Here is a 14,526-nt window from a genome sequence, read left to right as displayed (position 1 = left end):
TTAAAAGGCCCAAACAAATTATAATTAATAAATACCTTTACATTAAAAACGATTCATCTGGGGCTTCTCTGGTGGCACAGTGGTTAAGAATCCGCCTGACAATGCAGGGGACACGGGTTCGAGCCCTGGTCCGGGAAGATCCAACATGCCGCAGAGCAACTGAGCCCGTGTGCCACAACTACTGAGCCTGCGCTCTAGCGCCTGCGAGCCACAACTACTGAGCCCGCGAGCCACAACTACTGAAGCCCGCGTGCCTAGAGCCCGTGCTCTGCAACAAGAGAAGCCACCGCAATGAGAAGCCCACACATAACAAGGAAGAGTAGCCCCCATTTGCCGCAACTAGAGAAAGCCCGCGCGCAGCAACAAAGACCCAACACAGCCAAAAATAAAAACAAATAAATACATTTAAAACAAAAACGATTTATCTAGAGCTACAATTGTTTCACCCAGTTTTTGAAAATTTAATTAGAGCTTGTTAAACATTTTAGCAAAAGCAAAATGCATCGCGACGGTAGCCCTCCGTTCCCCACCGCCCCCTCCCATGTAAGGAGCCAGCCGCGGGTGGGGCTGGCCTGCTCTGTGGCCTCGCCCCTTTGATCCCTTGAGAGGTCCTGGCGTGGTCCCTGGGATGCTCAGCTCTGCTGGAAGGACCCTTTCTTCCCCCAGAAGCTCTGAGAGGGGCCTCTAAGGAGCCTGGCCTGCCCACACCCCAGAGCAGAGGCCCTCCTTTCTGTCTGGTGGATGCGGGGCCAGGCATGCAGTGGTCTCTCTGGGGCCCGGCCAGCTCTGTGCTGCGGCCCATGTGACACAGGTGCCCGTGTGGCCTCCAGCTCTGCTCTGCGGGGTCTTTGTCTTCCCCTCTTCCCACCAGCCCTGTCTGCCCTTCTGGGAGGCCGGTGCCGAGGGACACCGGGTGGGCACGGCCCAGACTGGGGTGTCGGGCACAGTCCCTGCTCACTGTGGACACACCAAGCCCTCCAGGGCTGCGGGCTCCTGCCAGCAACCACCACCCCAGGCCTCCTGGTCCGGACTGGGTCAGCGGGTGCGGAGGGCAGGTGGGCATACAGAGGTGGGGCCAGGGGCCTCTGACCCTGCTCTCCGGGGACCAGGCACCGGTCCCTCCCGTTCTGTGGCCTACAGCTCACCCACGGAGGCCTGGTCCTCCCCGCAGCCCAGGGAAAGAGGCTGCTGGGGGCATGAAATGGGGCTGGGGTGGGGGTCCAGCTCCCAGGTGCCCCCTCAGCCTCGCCATCGTCAGGGAATGGTGAGCACTGGACCTCAAGCTTCCAGGGTCAGGAACCTGCCACCTGTGTGCCCAGAGGCTGGAACCTGCCACCTGTGTGCCCAGAGGCTGGCATGCAGTGGGCATTTCAGGAATGCTCATCAGACAGACCCTAAGGCTCCCCAAACAGGGCGACTTGGGGCGTTTTCCCAGGCCCGGCTTTGGCCAAGCCGATGACCGGCTCCCTGACCCTCCAGCCCCGGTCCAGCCCAAGCCGGGGGCTGCCATTTGCCCTGAAGCTCTCCCCAGGTTCTCTTGAGGGAGGCTGCCCCTTCTCCTGATTGGGGGGGGCACAGCGGGAGGGGGACAGGCAAGCACACAGTGGTCTGGCCGGGCAGTGTGTACCAGGCACAGGCGTCCACAGCGTCCTGGAGACAGCGCTGACTGGCCGTGGCTCTCGCCCAGCAGGGGCGGGGGCGGGGTGAGGGAGGGAGCGGGGCGGGCGTCCTGGGACCCAACAGGGCGCTGGGTGGGTGGGCGTGCGTGGGGGGCAGCACCCTCCCACGTCCCCAGTGCTGTGGGAATTGGCCGATGTCCTCAGCTGTTTAACAGGACGGGTCTGGACAGGCGAGCTCTCGTGGGCAGGGGCCGGAGCTGAGCCCACGTGGACCCTGGCACCGCAGGCGAGAGCACTTCCCTCCCTACGGCCCCCGGCAGCTGTCCCTGCCGGTGGGAGCCCCGGGAAGACCCTGGCTGGAGAGACGGAAGGACAGCTGGATCCCAGAGTGATTTGCTCTGTACTCGCGCCCTTTGGTCTCCGTTTCTCAGGCATCAGATGGTTGCAACCGCGGATTTTCTCTTTGGCGTTTCTTCCACCGTCGGAGACCCTTGGCGAGGGATGGGCGGGTTGGCCAGGACATTGGTGTGTGGAAGGGACGCGCAGTCTACGGGGGGGTTGGGGGTGTGTGTGGCCCTGTCCCAGCACTCGACCCCCTCCCAACAGTCCACAGTCACTCGGAGGGGCCCCTCCAGGCAGCGGTTGGGGGGGCGAGGACATCGTTTCCAGTCCCCGCCTGCCTCGCCCTGGGCCTCGGAGCTCCCACGTTCCAGAAAGGTCTTCTCTACAGGCCAGAGGTCATCTTGTGGGCCCTCATGGCTGGTGACCTTGGGCTGACACTGGGTGTGGGCTCCTGGGGGCAACCCAGTCTGTCCAGGGGTCCCTCCCTCTGCACCTAGAGCTCCCGTGCTCACCCCAGTACTGGCAGGCCTGCTTCCCCCAGATTGGGGTAGAGACCCCCCCCCTTTGTGCTTCCTGGCCGCTCACCCACATGATCTCCCCTCAGGGGCACCCGCTGCCCGATGCCAGGAGTGGACCCAGCGCCGGGGTGGTCGGTCCCAATCGCGGGCCAGTCTTGTGCCTTGTCTGGCCCTGCCAGCCCCTGTGGTGGCTGTGAGGAGCAGCTCAGCCTCACATCCTCTTAAGACAGATGCCAGCTCACCCCAGGCCGAGGCACGACCCAGGAAATGGAATGGAGCCTCCCTGCCAGCTCCCTTGAAACTGCCTACCCTCCCCAAGGGCCTTTCCTGCCTTGGCCACAGGGCCCCCTGGGACTCTGGGCCCCTGCCTCCCAGGAGGGCGCTCAGTGGTCAGCAGGCGACAAAAAGGATCTGAGGGGCGGGTTCCGCATCCCTCTAGAAAAGGCCGACGTGTCTGGACAAGGCGAGTTCAGGTCCTGGGCCCACCCGGGGCATCCCAGCGAGGCCAGCAGGGCAGGCGTGCACAGAGTCAGGGAGCAGGAAAGACAAGGACAATCACAGCGCGATGGCCAGAGGAGGGGACACGGGGGACAGGGAGTCTGGGCACTCTAGGCCTTGAGAAGGAGCCACTCCCCACCCCCACCTCCCTGGGGAGGGCTCTTCACCAGGAGACAAGCCGATGCCCTCCTGGCCCACCCGGGAAGCAGCCCCACGTGTCCGTGAGATGACAGGTGGGCAGAGACCCCGGCCGGGTCCAGCGTGGAAAGGAAGAATTCAGGAGCTGAGACTGACAGCGTTTAATGAAGGCAGCACCCCGAGCTCCTGGCAGCGAGGCGCAGCTTCGGGGTCGGGCGGGAGAGAGTCCCCCACTCAGCAAGGGGGCGGCGGGTGCTGCACCTCCAGGGCCTCGGCTGCTTGTTGGTGCAGGGCTGCCGCCGGCCTCACCTCCTCACTTCTGCAGCACAGATGAGACCCAACCAGGAGGGAGCCGCGCGCTGCCAGCCCCCTGCCACACCGCCCCGCCGGCGCTGCCCACTCACCATCCAGGACGTGAAACTGGTCCGCGGCCTCGCAGAAACCTGGGGGCCGGGGCTGGGGTCAGGGGTGGTGGGGCCGGGGCGCGGGGGAGGGCGAGGTGGACCGCGGGAGACGCAGGGACACTCACCATACTTGGGGAAGAACAGGGTGTGGTCCTCGGTCAGGTTGGCACCCTGGACCCGCTGCTCAAACACACTCAGGAATGATTCGCTCACGGGGAGCGAGCGGGCTGTGTGCGGGACACACGGGGCTCCTGGGCGCCCGCTGGGTGGGTGCGGGCTGGGCGGGCAGGGCGCTCTGGGAGCTGGGCTGTGTGCCGGGGGCTGTGATCTGACCCCTGCCCCCCACCCCCGGTCTCCTCTCTGTCCCCACATCTGGGTCTAACGGCAAGGGCAGGGGAAAGGGAGGGGAGCGTCCATGTGCCCATCCGGGCCCACCCAGACGGCCCTGCGCGTGTGCAGACCCGGTCCCGCGGGGACGTACCGTACAGCTTCACCGACAGCCGCCGCGCCCGCTCCAGGTACAAGATGGCGAAGCCCCGGTAGTCCGTCTCCCCAACGACCACGTCCACCGCCCCTCGGGCGCCTCGGGCTGGGCGGAGCCAGGTCGAGGTCAGCCTCACCCCCAGCCCTGCACCCTTGTCCCCGTGGCCCACGCCTCACCTTGGAGCAGAAAGCGACCTGGGAGCCCCGTGTCACCGTAGAGCTGCCGCACCTGCCAGCAGATCCCATCCCTGGGGGTTGGGGGTGGGAGGAGGCACAGCAGGCTTGGGGACCCCAAACTGGGTGGGGCCTCCCGGGACCCTGGTCCCAGGGCCGCAGGCCGCAGCAGGGGTAGGGTTGGGGGCCGGGGTGGGAGTCGGGAGGCTGGGTGGGGGCGGGGCTCCGTGCCGGGACTCACAGCTTCCGGAAGGTGCTGACAGCCATGGCTGCACCCTGAGGAGTCACATGCAGTGTGGTGGCCTCAGCCCGGTGGCCCTGCTCCTGCAGGGAGCGGCACGCAGAGGCCACGGCCACAAGGAACCAGGTCCCTGAAAACTGGAACAGGCCCCGTGAGGGCACGCAGGGACGGGGGCTGCAAAGCTGGGCGCGCGCCGCTCCAGCTCCTCTAAGCCTACCCGCTGCGCGTCGAAGTTGGCCTTGGGCTGGATGGCGCTGATGGGGGACGGGGGCCGAAGGGGTCTCTGAGCCCTCTGACCTAAGGAGCCGACGGCCAGGAGCAGAGTCAGGAGGGATGCCGTCCTGGGGGGCAGCATGGTGACAGCAGCGACGGTGACAGGCCTGGGGGAGGCGCAGGGCAGGATGGTCAAGTCCCGGGTCGGAGTCCACTGCCCACTGCTGCCCAGCCGTCCGGCCCGGGAAGTCTGTGTGCATCCCCCACCCCCCCGGCCCTGGGGCAAGCAAACGGACCGCCCCCCACCCCGGCCCTGCCCCTGCCCTGGCCTCCTCACGAACTCAGCCTCACCCTGCACATCTGACCTCGGCCCTGCACTTCCCGGCAGGGCCCTGTCGCCATGTCCTGTGTACAAAGTCCGAGTTGACCTCTGGCTTCTTGCCCACAAGCCCCCACGTGACTTCCAGTGTGGCTGGTGCTCGTCCCTTTGCACATTCATCTCCCTTAAACCGCCAGCAGCTCCTTGAAGTACGGACTAGTCTTATCCCCACAGCGAAGAACACTTGTGCCCGACACTGGGAAGCGCCGGAGCCAAGTCTCGAACCGGAGATCTCGAGCCTCGCCCGCAGCCCCGCCCACGACCCACGGCGCTCGGCCGCCGCCCCTCCCGGCCGCCAGAGGCGCTGTTTCTGGAGAGACCGAGCAAACACAGGCGAACGAATGAGCACCGCCCGGGCCGCGGGGCCTGAAGCGCAGGCGCAGTAACAGCCAACGCGGGCTGCTGGGCTCGGCCCTCGACGGCCATCGATGCCTCGGGGCTCGTGACGTTGGCCTGGCGGGCTCGGTCATAGAGACGCGACGGCCGGAGCGGCAACGGAGGGCGGAAGCGGGTCTGCGGGCAGAGGCCTGGCGCCGGGGCGGGGGCAGCGCAGCCGGGCGGAGGCGGCCGCGGTGAGTGGGGCCGGCCCGGCGAGCGTCGACACCAGCCATGTCCGAACCCCGGCCCGGACCCCAGCGCCCTGGCCCCGGGGAGCGTCGTCACCCCGCCCCGATCCCCGGCCCGGCCCCCCGGCCCCCGTCCCCAGCTCACCCGGCAGTGGCCGCACTGGCCCGTCGCCCACCTGGCAGGGCTCCCCTAGGCCAGAGGGCAGGGGCCAGGGCCGGCTGGTGTCCCTGGCGGCGTCTGGGGCAGGCGGGCTGGCCCTCGTCCCGCCGGCCCCAGGTCTCTCCTGAGAAGGACCTCTGTCCCATGTTGACAGTTCCGAAGGCTGGGGCAGCAAGGTCAGAGAGGCAGGGTGCACAGGGGTCACCGACCCTTCGTTTCTCGGCCTCAGAGCGGTCACCAGCCCTGCCAGCCAGATGACTCCCTGGGATCCTGTGGGGGGAGGTCAGAGGGACCCGCCCAGGGCCCCACTCAGGACAGAAGGCCTGTCCTGAGGAGGGGGCTTTTGGGGTGAGGGTGGGTCTGGGGTCTCAGGGCCCGCCGCCAGCTCCACCTCAGGCTGGACCAGGCCCGGAAGCTGCCTGTTCCGGGGATGACTTGGCCTTTCCGGGGACCCTCAGGAGTGTGGGGTCCAAGCAGCGTGGCTGTCCAGGAGGCTTGATGGGGCTCTTGGACCCTTGGCCACGGGCGTTCTCCGCACATGCCTAGCCCCGTGGCATTCCCAGCGGGGCAGCTGGCGGGCTGCCTCAGCTCAGCCGCAGGCCCCTGCGCCTCTCCTTGGGCCTGGGGGCTGGTGTCCTCCCTGGTCCAGCTGGCGGCTAAGGGGACCGTGCATGGGTTTCAGGGCCGCCTGGGCAGAATGTCACGATGGAGGAGGGGGGCATACCCCTGCTCCCCGACAGCCTCGTTTACCAGATCTTCCTGAACTTGGGCCCGGCCGACGTGCTGGCCGCGGGGCTGGTGTGCCACCAATGGCAGGCCGTGTCCCGGGATGAGTTCCTGTGGAGGGAGCAGTTCTACCGCTACTACCAGGTGGCCCGCAACGTGCCCCGACACCCAGGTCAGCACCTGCACTCCGCCCTGAAGCCCCACTGGTCCTCGTGCTGGTCGAGGACAGCCAGGCTGTGCCTCAAAACACAGGGCCTGGGAGGGAGGCCGAAGGGTGGGCAGGGCTGGCCCCTGAGGCGTGGGGCCCCAGTGTGACACGCCCATACACACACACAGCGGCCACATCCTGGTACGAGGAGTTTCGGCGGCTCTACGACACGGTGCCCTGCGTGGAGGTGCAGACTCTCGAGGAGCACACCGACCAGGTCCTGCACCTTAGCTTCTCCCACTCAGGCTTCCAGTTTGCTTCCTGCTCCAAGGACTGCACCGTGAAGGTGAGGGCGGCTAACCCTGTAGGGAGAGAGGGCCAGGCCACGAGTGACAGCTGGCCCGTTTGCTGCATCCGCATGGGGAGGCCCGGGACCTGGACCACTGGCCTGGATCACCCGGGCTGGGAGGCTGGGGCTGGGCGGCCCTAACTGCCTACAGAGAAGAGAGGGTCCTGCTCGCAGCTGCTCCAGAGCCGGCCCCAAGCTCCACGTACTCACATCCCTCCGGCGGTCTGACAGCCAAAGACAAGGGGCCCCCACCGGATGGCGGTTTCCAAGCACTGGCTCAGCCTAGCCGACCGGGAGAGGGGCCCCGTGCAGGGCGGGATCACGAGGTGCGCCTGCTCGGCTCCCCATGCAGATCTGGAACAATGACCTGAGCATCTCACTGCTGCACAGCGCAGACATGCGGCCCTACAACTGGAGCTACACCCAGTTCTCCCAGTTCAACCAGGACGATTCTCTGCTGCTGGCGTCCGGGGTGTTCCTGGGGCCCCACAACTCCTCCTCGGGCGAGATCGCCGTCATCAGCCTAGGTGAGAGTGGGCCGAGGGTGGGCGGCCCTCGCACCGGGGCTGTCCCACCCAGGCCCCTGCTCCATCTCCATCTCTGCCCCGACAACCCCGCCCCTAATGCCCAGCCCCCCCCCCCCCCCGGGCCACCCCCCCCCCCCCTCCCCCCCCGCCCCCCCCCCCCCCCCCCCCCCCCCCCCCCCCCCCCCCCCCCCCCCCACCTCGCCCCATTCTGCTGCTACCCGCAGACACCTTCGCCTTGCTGTCCCGCGTGCGCAACAAGCCCTACGACGTGTTCGGTTGCTGGCTCACGGACACCAGCCTGATCTCGGGAAACTTGCACCGCATCGGGGACATCACGTCGTGCTCTGTGCTCTGGCTTAACAACGCCTTCCAGGTGCGCGGGGGGGCGGGGGGGGGGCCTGCGGCCGGCGGCAGCCCCCAGCAGCCCGTGCCCACCCCTGCGCTCCTGCCCCCAGGACGTGGAGTCGGAGAACGTGAACGTGGTGAAGCGGCTTTTCAAGATCCAGAACCTGAACGCTAGCACCATCCGCACTGTCATGGTGGCCGACTGCAGTCGCTTCGACAGCCCGGAGCTCCTGCTGGACGCCGGCGCCCCTGGCGCAGGCCCCAGCCGTGTCTTTGACCTGAGCAGCGACAGCGAGGACCAGGCGGTCGACCCGGGCCCGGCCCGCGCCAAGGGCTTGCGGCACGTCCTGGAGGGCCGGGCCCAGCCCCAGCTGTCAGAGTGCGCGCTGGAGACCAAGGCAGCCGAGCTGCTGGCCCAGGGCCACACCAAGCCCCCCGAGCGCAGCACGGCCGCCGCTGGCAACAAACTCCTCATCTTCACCACGGGCTGCTTCACCTACTCGCCGCACCAGATCGGTGAGGGGCCCTGGCGAGGCTCCCTGGGCTGGGGCGGGGCCCGTCTGTGCGCAGAGTCCCTTCCTCCCTTTGCCCTGGGGGTGAGCGCTTGTGCAGCCCCCCGGGGCGCACCTTCGGATCTAGGGGCACAGGGCCAGTGGCGCCGCGGGCGTCTGGGCGCTCCCAGGCACCGAGGCGCTGCCCACCCGGCCCCCACAGGCATCAAGCAGATCCTGCCGCACCAGATGACCACGGCGGGGCCCGTGCTGGGCGAGGGCCGGGGCTCCGACGCCTTCTTCGACGCGCTCGACCACGTCATCGACGTGCACGGACACATCATTGGCATGGGCCTGTCCCCCGACAACAGGTGGGCGTCTGTTGGCAGCCTGGGTGGGGGCGTCCGCAGGCCCTTACTGAGCAGCGTGCCCATGCAGGTACCTGTACGTAAACAGCCGCGCCTGGCCCAGCGGCTCGGTGGTGGCCGACCCCATGCAGCCGCCGCCGATCGCGGAGGAGATCGACCTGCTGGTGTTCGACCTCAAGACCATGCGGGAGGTGAAACGGGCCCTGCGCGCCCACCGCGCCTACACGCCCAATGATGAGTGCTTTTTCATCTTCCTGGATGTCAGCAGGGACTTCGTGGCCAGGTCCGGGGGCGGAGCCGGGTGGGGAGGGGCCCCAGTGGGCGGTCGGGGGCTCATCCCAGGCGCTCTCGCAGTGGGGCAGAGGATCGGCACGGCTACATCTGGGACCGCCACTACAACATCTGCCTGGCCAAGCTGCGGCACCAGGACGTGGTCAACTCAGTGGTCTTCAGCCCCCAGGAGCAGGAGCTCCTGCTGACGGCCAGCGACGACGCCACCATCAAAGCCTGGCGCTCGCCACGCACGGTGCGTGTCCGCCAGGCCCCGCGCCCGCGCCCCTTCTTCTCCTGGTTCGCCAGCCAGAGGCGCTGAGGGGCGCTGGCACCCACCGAGGAGGCCACGGAGGCCCATGGCCCTTTTTCGGGGGTTGAGCTGCTGCCCAGAGCGCGCGGGGGCAGAGAAGCTTGCTGCAGAAATGCCTCAGGAGGGGGGCCCCGTGAGGCCACGGCGGGGGACGGCCTGGCCCCCACCACGCTCGTGCACGCACACCGCCTCCCACAGCTGTGGCGCTCGGCCTTGGGCAGCCGGGGCCGTCTCTGGCTGGCTTGGGCCGCACAGGACACTGGGCCCCCGCTCTTCACCCACCCCCTTCCCCTGGGCCTGGGCTCTGGGACAGTCTGCACAACACGTTCCCCTTGGCCAGCCCTGTGGGGCCCTGGCGGTGTTTGCTGGGCCCAGCCTTGCCCAGGGAGCCCAGGCTCCCTTTTCTGGGAACTTCCCAGCGTCAGGGTCGAGATGCGGGTCAGGCTGCCATGGGCCGGGCTGCCATGGGCCCAGGGGACCTGCATGTCACTGGTTCAGGGTCTGAATAAAAAGTTGGCAACAGCACAGCGCTGACCAGTCTGTGCAGGGAGGGGCATGGCATCCAGTGTGTGCAGGGAGGGCGTGCATCTATATGGGCCCTCGTCGTGCCTGTTGGACGGGGCGGGTGCCCTAGGGCACACGCTAGGAGCTGCCCTGAACTGGGCAGCGGGACACGAGTCTGCGTCCCCAGCCGCTGCCCTCCGCTGCCTCTGTGGACAAGTCCCCGAGCGCAGACTCTGGAGCACGTCCGGCACGTGTGCGCTCCCCGCCAGCAGGGGGCGCAGAGGGACACGGCCTGGCAAGTGCCAGGCACCAGGGACGGCAGGCGGGGCGGGCGGCGGGGGGCTGGTTTCAGGGCTTGGAGTTCTCAAGGGGGTGCCCTGGCTGGGGCAGTGGCAGGGGCAGACCTCTGGGGCCTGGCATGTGACAATGTGGACACAGCAGAGGTGGCAGCAGAGGGGCGGGGGTGGCCCCAGCTGTACCCTTAAGCCTGGCCCAGGCCCATCCTGGGGGCTCACCTGGCCCGCTTGTTCATCTCGGGACACCCCGGGGTGGAGGTGCAGCCCGGCTGCACGTGGAGCGATGGTGCTGAACTGCCATCGGCTCCACACTTGGCACGCGCCAACGTGACAGTCGAGAAGACACGTGGATGGGCCTTGGGGGACAGCGTGTTTCTCCAGGCCAGAGGCAGCGGTGAGCAGAGGCTGCCCCGGTTGCCTGCGGGGTCAGAGCCAAGCTGGCCGCAGGCAGATGGGCTGGGCAGGGCCGGGTACAGACACGAGGTCAGGGAAGCTGACCCAGGAGGAGTTCGGACTGGAGGGCAAGGTGCCCGGAGGAGCCAGCCAGTGGCACAGCTGCGCCCTGAGGACAGAGCCCCAGCCCCACAGCTGCAGCGGGGAAGCCTGGACCCCTTGGTCTGTCTCCGAACAACTGGACGGGTGAGAACAGGGAAGGGAGCCCAACAGCAGTGGAGCCCGAGCGCTCTGCGTGGGACCCGCCTGGATCCGCAACCAGGAGCCCAAGCTCGGCCTCAGACAGGAGCCAGGAAACCCCACGGGTAGCTGCGAGGTGACGCGGTTTCTGGAAAAGACTGGAGATATGTTTAATTTAAAGCCATCAAGGAAACCTACAAAATCTATAAAACAAAAGCAGCGGAATCGGAATCAAGAACATGCAGAAATCGAAAGAAGGGAGCCAACAGAGAAGAGAGAGGTTGATTGGAACTAAATGCTTAACACATGGAAAGAAGGCTGGACCAGGCCCACCTGGTGTGAGGACTGGGAAGCGGGTGACAAAAAGCAGAGAGAAAGAAACGTGCCAGAGGAGGGGGGAGGCCCGGGAGGCGGGGGGTGGGGGTGGGGGGTGGGGGGGTGGGGGTGGAGAGCAGGTGGAGGCGGGGTTGGAAGAGGACACCCATCCCCAGAGCACGCGAGCTGAGGTCTGATTGAGGGCAGCAAGCAGGCTCGAGCCTCCAAGCTCCATAGGAGGTGGGTGCAGGTGGGGAGGCGGGGAGCTGGCTCGAGGCCCTGCCCCTCCGGAGGTGTGGCCAGAAACCTGAGCAGAGGCACGGGGCAGCCGAGGGCTCCGACAAGGGTGCCATGGCAGGCGGGGCAGGGGCAGTGGCAGCACTGGGGCCCTCAGCACTGGCGCCTCTCACCGGTGCCCACCCTCAGTTCCTGGGCCTGCACACGGCACAGCCGCCAGCCTGCCATGGGGTCGGGAAAAGGGACTTGTGAAGCTGAGTGCAGAGAGGCCGGGTGATCCCCGGGGGCTGTGTGGCCCCAGGCACAGCCAGACTAAGGAGGGGCACGACAGAGCAGGGTTAACGGGAGTGCCAGGTTTCAGGCTGGAGGCCAGACGGGGTGCCAGCAACCAGACCAGAGGGAGCAGCTTGAGAAACAGCCCGTGAAGTGGTTGTGACGCCCAGGACCGCCCGTGAGCTGCCGGTGTGCTCCTGAGGCTCAGGCCCAAGGCTCGGTGAGCTTGCAGAGCAGCACGCAGGACCGGCCGGAAGAGCATGGCTTTCGGGGCTGGGCTGACGTGGGGTCCAGCCCGCGGGTGGCAGTGGGAACGTGAGCCTGGGCCTAACCAGACCCAGACCTGATAAGATCAACGTCCAGAATCTAATCTACAGTTACCCAGCACACGAAGAGCTGGGAAACGTTCAACTCAAGGGAAGCCAAGGATGCTGAAGTCACCTGACAGAGACAGAGTGGCTCTTATAAAATGCCTGAGTGAGCAAACACATTCTGCAGTGGATGTTAAGATATAAACAAAAAAGGGAAATAACCAAAAATTTTAAACTCTAGACAAACTCCATAGCAGGATGGAGAAGTCAGAGGAAAGAGTCAGTGAACTTGACTAAAGACAGGACAACAGAGATGGTCCAACCTGAACAGGCGCGCAAAGGTCTAAGCGCAAAAGGAGAGGAGGAAGCGATTTGAAGAAATGATTGCTGAAAACGTCCCCAAATTTGGATATAAACCTACAGATATAAACCTACAGATTCAAGAGGTTGAGCAAAAGGACAAACTCAAGGACATCCACACCCGGACACATCTAAATCGGTGCTGAAAACCGAAGACAAAAGAAACCTGAAAGCAGTGAGAAGATGCACCTCGGCCCCCCGGGGAACAGCCTGTGGTGACTACAGATTCCTCATTAGAAACCACGGAGGCCACAGGAAGTAGCACTTTTTTTTTTTTTTTGGGGTGCGCTGAGGGATCTTAGTTCCCTGACCAGGGATTGAACCTGGGCCCCGGCAGTGAAAGCCTGGCGTCCTACCCACTAGGCCACCAGGGAACTCCCAGCAGTAGCACATGTTTTAAGTGCTGGGGAAAAGGAAAGACTCAGCCTGGAGTTCTATATCCAGTGAAAATGATCTGCTCTAACAGAAATGCCGATGGGAGCTCTTCCGACAGGAAGGAGATGGTGTCAGGAAACCTGGATGGTCAGCAGGGAGGGGACAGCAACAGAAACGGTGAACACTCTCCTCTTGAGTTCTCCGAACACATTCGGCTGCTGAAAGGAAGTTTGTTATGGTGTCGTCCGGTGACATGTCCAGCACACAAAGGTAACGGGGGAACCACAAAGGGGCCTCCAGGGTGGTAAGGTTTCTACATCCCAGTTAAAGAGCAAACTACTGATTCCAAGTAGACTGGAACAACCACTAAAACCATAAAGAGAGAGAGTCAGTATCACAACAGATGAACTAAAATTGAATACTGGGACTTCCCTGGCAGTCCAGTGGTTAGGACTCCGCACTTCCAACGCAGGGGGCACGGGTTTGATCCCTGGTTGGGGAACTAAGATCCTGCATGCTGCATGGTCAACAAAAAACAAGCAAACAAAAAACCCAGAGAGAACCAACAGAAAACAAACACAAAATGGTCAACTTATATCTAGCGTATCAATAATTACATTATTGTCAACGTGAAACTTAAAAACAAAAAAACCTACAACCCAACTATGCCATCTTTAAGAAACTCAAATATAGTATAGGTTAGTTAAAAGTAAAAGGATGGAAAAATGTATACCACAAAAATACCAGTGAAAAGAAACAGGATGTTAATATCAGACAAAGTAAAGCACATTTCAGAAAAAGTCTGTTACCAAGAAAAAAGAGGGACATTACACACTGATACATGAGTAAATTCACCAAGAAGATATAACAATCCTACATGTGTGTGCGCCTAACAACAGAGCCTCAGAATACACAAAGCAAGAAGTGACAGAATGAGAGGAGAAACAGATGCATCTGGAGGTACAGTTGGAGACTAGGTGCTCCTCTCTCAGTGAAGGTCGAACTAGTCACAGAGGCAGCAACGTGCAGGAGAACTGAGCCCTCCCCTGTGTTAGCTTCCTGGGTGGCTGGAACAAAGTACCACAAACTGGGAAGTTTAAAACAACAGAAATTTATTGTCTCAAAGTTCTGGAGGCCGAAAGTCCAAGGTCAAGGTGCTGGCAGGGCCACTCTCTCTGGGGGAAGCCCTTCCTGGCCTCTTCCTAGGTTCTGGCATTTGCCAGACATCAGGCGCACCTGACCTGTAGACGCATCACTGCGACCTTCTGTCTTCACGTGGCATCCTCCTCCCTGGGCCTGTTCACGTGCTCTTCCCTCTGTGCACGTCTGTGTCCATGTTTCCCCTTTTCAGAAGGACACCAGTCATATTGGATTGAGCCCACCCTAATGACCTCATTTTAACTTATCTCTGTAAAGACCGTATTTCCGAATAAGGTCACAGTCTGAGTTACTGAGGGTTAGTACTTCATATCTTTTGGGGAGTCACAATTCAACACATGACAGCTATCAGCCAACTGGATCTAATCGATACGTATGGAACACTCCCCCACCGACAGCAGAAGACACGTTCTTTTCTCTTTTTATTTTATTTTATTTATTTATTTAGTTTTGGCTGCGTTGGGTCTTCGTTGCTGCGCGTGGGCTTTCTGTAGTGGCGGCGAGCGGGGGCCACTCTTCGTTGCGGTGCGCGGGCTTCTCATTGCGGTGGCTTCTCTTGTTGCGGAGCACGGGCTCCGGCGCGTGGGCTTCAGTAGTTGTGGCACGCGGGTTCAGTAGTTGTGGTGCACGGGCTTAGTTGCTCCGCAGCATGTGGGATCTTCCCGGACCAGGGCTCGAACCCGTGTCCCCTGCACCGGCAGGTGGATTCTTAACCACCGTGCCACCAGGGAAGCCCTGACATGTTCTTTTCAAGTGCACATGAAACAGCCACCAACGTGGACCACAGCCTGC

The 14,526-nt window shown here is 63.7% G+C and overlaps 2 protein-coding genes across 9 annotated transcripts; one reads left to right on the top strand and one right to left on the bottom strand.

Moving 5' to 3' along the window:
* Window positions 1-437: 437 nt before the first annotated feature.
* C8G (complement C8 gamma chain) lies at window positions 438-6,018 on the bottom strand. Of its 7 annotated transcripts, none has more exons than XR_003790798.1 (9): window positions 5,721-6,018; window positions 4,982-5,152; window positions 4,635-4,797; window positions 4,418-4,554; window positions 4,180-4,231; window positions 4,001-4,108; window positions 3,645-3,746; window positions 3,520-3,558; window positions 438-3,434 (listed from the first exon to the last, which is right to left on the bottom strand). XR_003790798.1 is itself a non-coding variant. In XM_029202882.1 (9 exons), exons 1-9 carry the CDS (start codon window positions 5,879-5,881, stop codon window positions 3,421-3,423), a joined length of 966 nt encoding a protein of 321 aa, XP_029058715.1. In that variant the 5' UTR covers window positions 5,882-6,018; the 3' UTR covers window positions 3,262-3,420. The 7 variants fall into 7 exon arrangements, 2 of the variants coding, with proteins under 2 accessions (XP_029058715.1, XP_029058716.1); XM_029202882.1 differs by having other exon boundaries at window positions 3,262-3,434; window positions 4,180-4,250; XR_003790795.1 differs by having other exon boundaries at window positions 3,262-3,434; window positions 4,001-4,231.
* Window positions 5,484-9,796, top strand: FBXW5 (F-box and WD repeat domain containing 5). Of its 2 annotated transcripts, XM_029202879.1 has the most exons (9): window positions 5,484-5,581; window positions 6,418-6,633; window positions 6,798-6,955; window positions 7,311-7,485; window positions 7,710-7,858; window positions 7,941-8,346; window positions 8,545-8,692; window positions 8,760-8,972; window positions 9,044-9,794. In XM_029202879.1, exons 2-9 carry the CDS (start codon window positions 6,441-6,443, stop codon window positions 9,279-9,281), a joined length of 1,680 nt encoding a protein of 559 aa, XP_029058712.1. In that variant the 5' UTR covers window positions 5,484-5,581; window positions 6,418-6,440; the 3' UTR covers window positions 9,282-9,794. The 2 variants fall into 2 exon arrangements, with proteins under 2 accessions (XP_029058712.1, XP_029058713.1); XM_029202880.1 differs by lacking the exon at window positions 5,484-5,581 and having other exon boundaries at window positions 6,399-6,633; window positions 8,778-8,972; window positions 9,044-9,796.
* The last annotated feature ends 4,730 nt before the right edge of the window (window positions 9,797-14,526 follow it).

The sequence above is a fragment of the Monodon monoceros genome, unplaced genomic scaffold (assembly GCF_005190385.1).
Source record: "Monodon monoceros isolate NGI ecotype Baffin Bay Population unplaced genomic scaffold, NGI_Narwhal_1 Super_Scaffold_5, whole genome shotgun sequence".
In the NCBI taxonomy this organism is placed as follows: Eukaryota; Metazoa; Chordata; class Mammalia; order Artiodactyla; family Monodontidae; genus Monodon; species Monodon monoceros.
This window is presented reverse-complemented; position numbering and strand designations above follow the sequence as displayed.

Coding starts and splice junctions, on each gene's coding strand:
- C8G (XM_029202882.1), bottom strand. CDS start 5,881: ATGGGACAGAGGTCCTTCTCAGGAGAGACCTGGGGCCGGCGGGACGAG. Junction 4,109..4,179: donor AGGTCGCTTTCTGCTCCAAG/GTGAGGCGTGGG, acceptor GGCTCCGCCCAG/CCCGAGGCGCCCGAGGGGCG. Junction 3,747..4,000: donor GCTGTCGGTGAAGCTGTACG/GTACGTCCCCGC, acceptor TCCCGCACACAG/CCCGCTCGCTCCCCGTGAGC.
- FBXW5 (XM_029202879.1), top strand. CDS start 6,441: ATGGAGGAGGGGGGCATACCCCTGCTCCCCGACAGCCTCGTTTACCAG. Junction 6,956..7,310: donor CCAAGGACTGCACCGTGAAG/GTGAGGGCGGCT, acceptor CTCCCCATGCAG/ATCTGGAACAATGACCTGAG. Junction 7,859..7,940: donor GGCTTAACAACGCCTTCCAG/GTGCGCGGGGGG, acceptor TCCTGCCCCCAG/GACGTGGAGTCGGAGAACGT.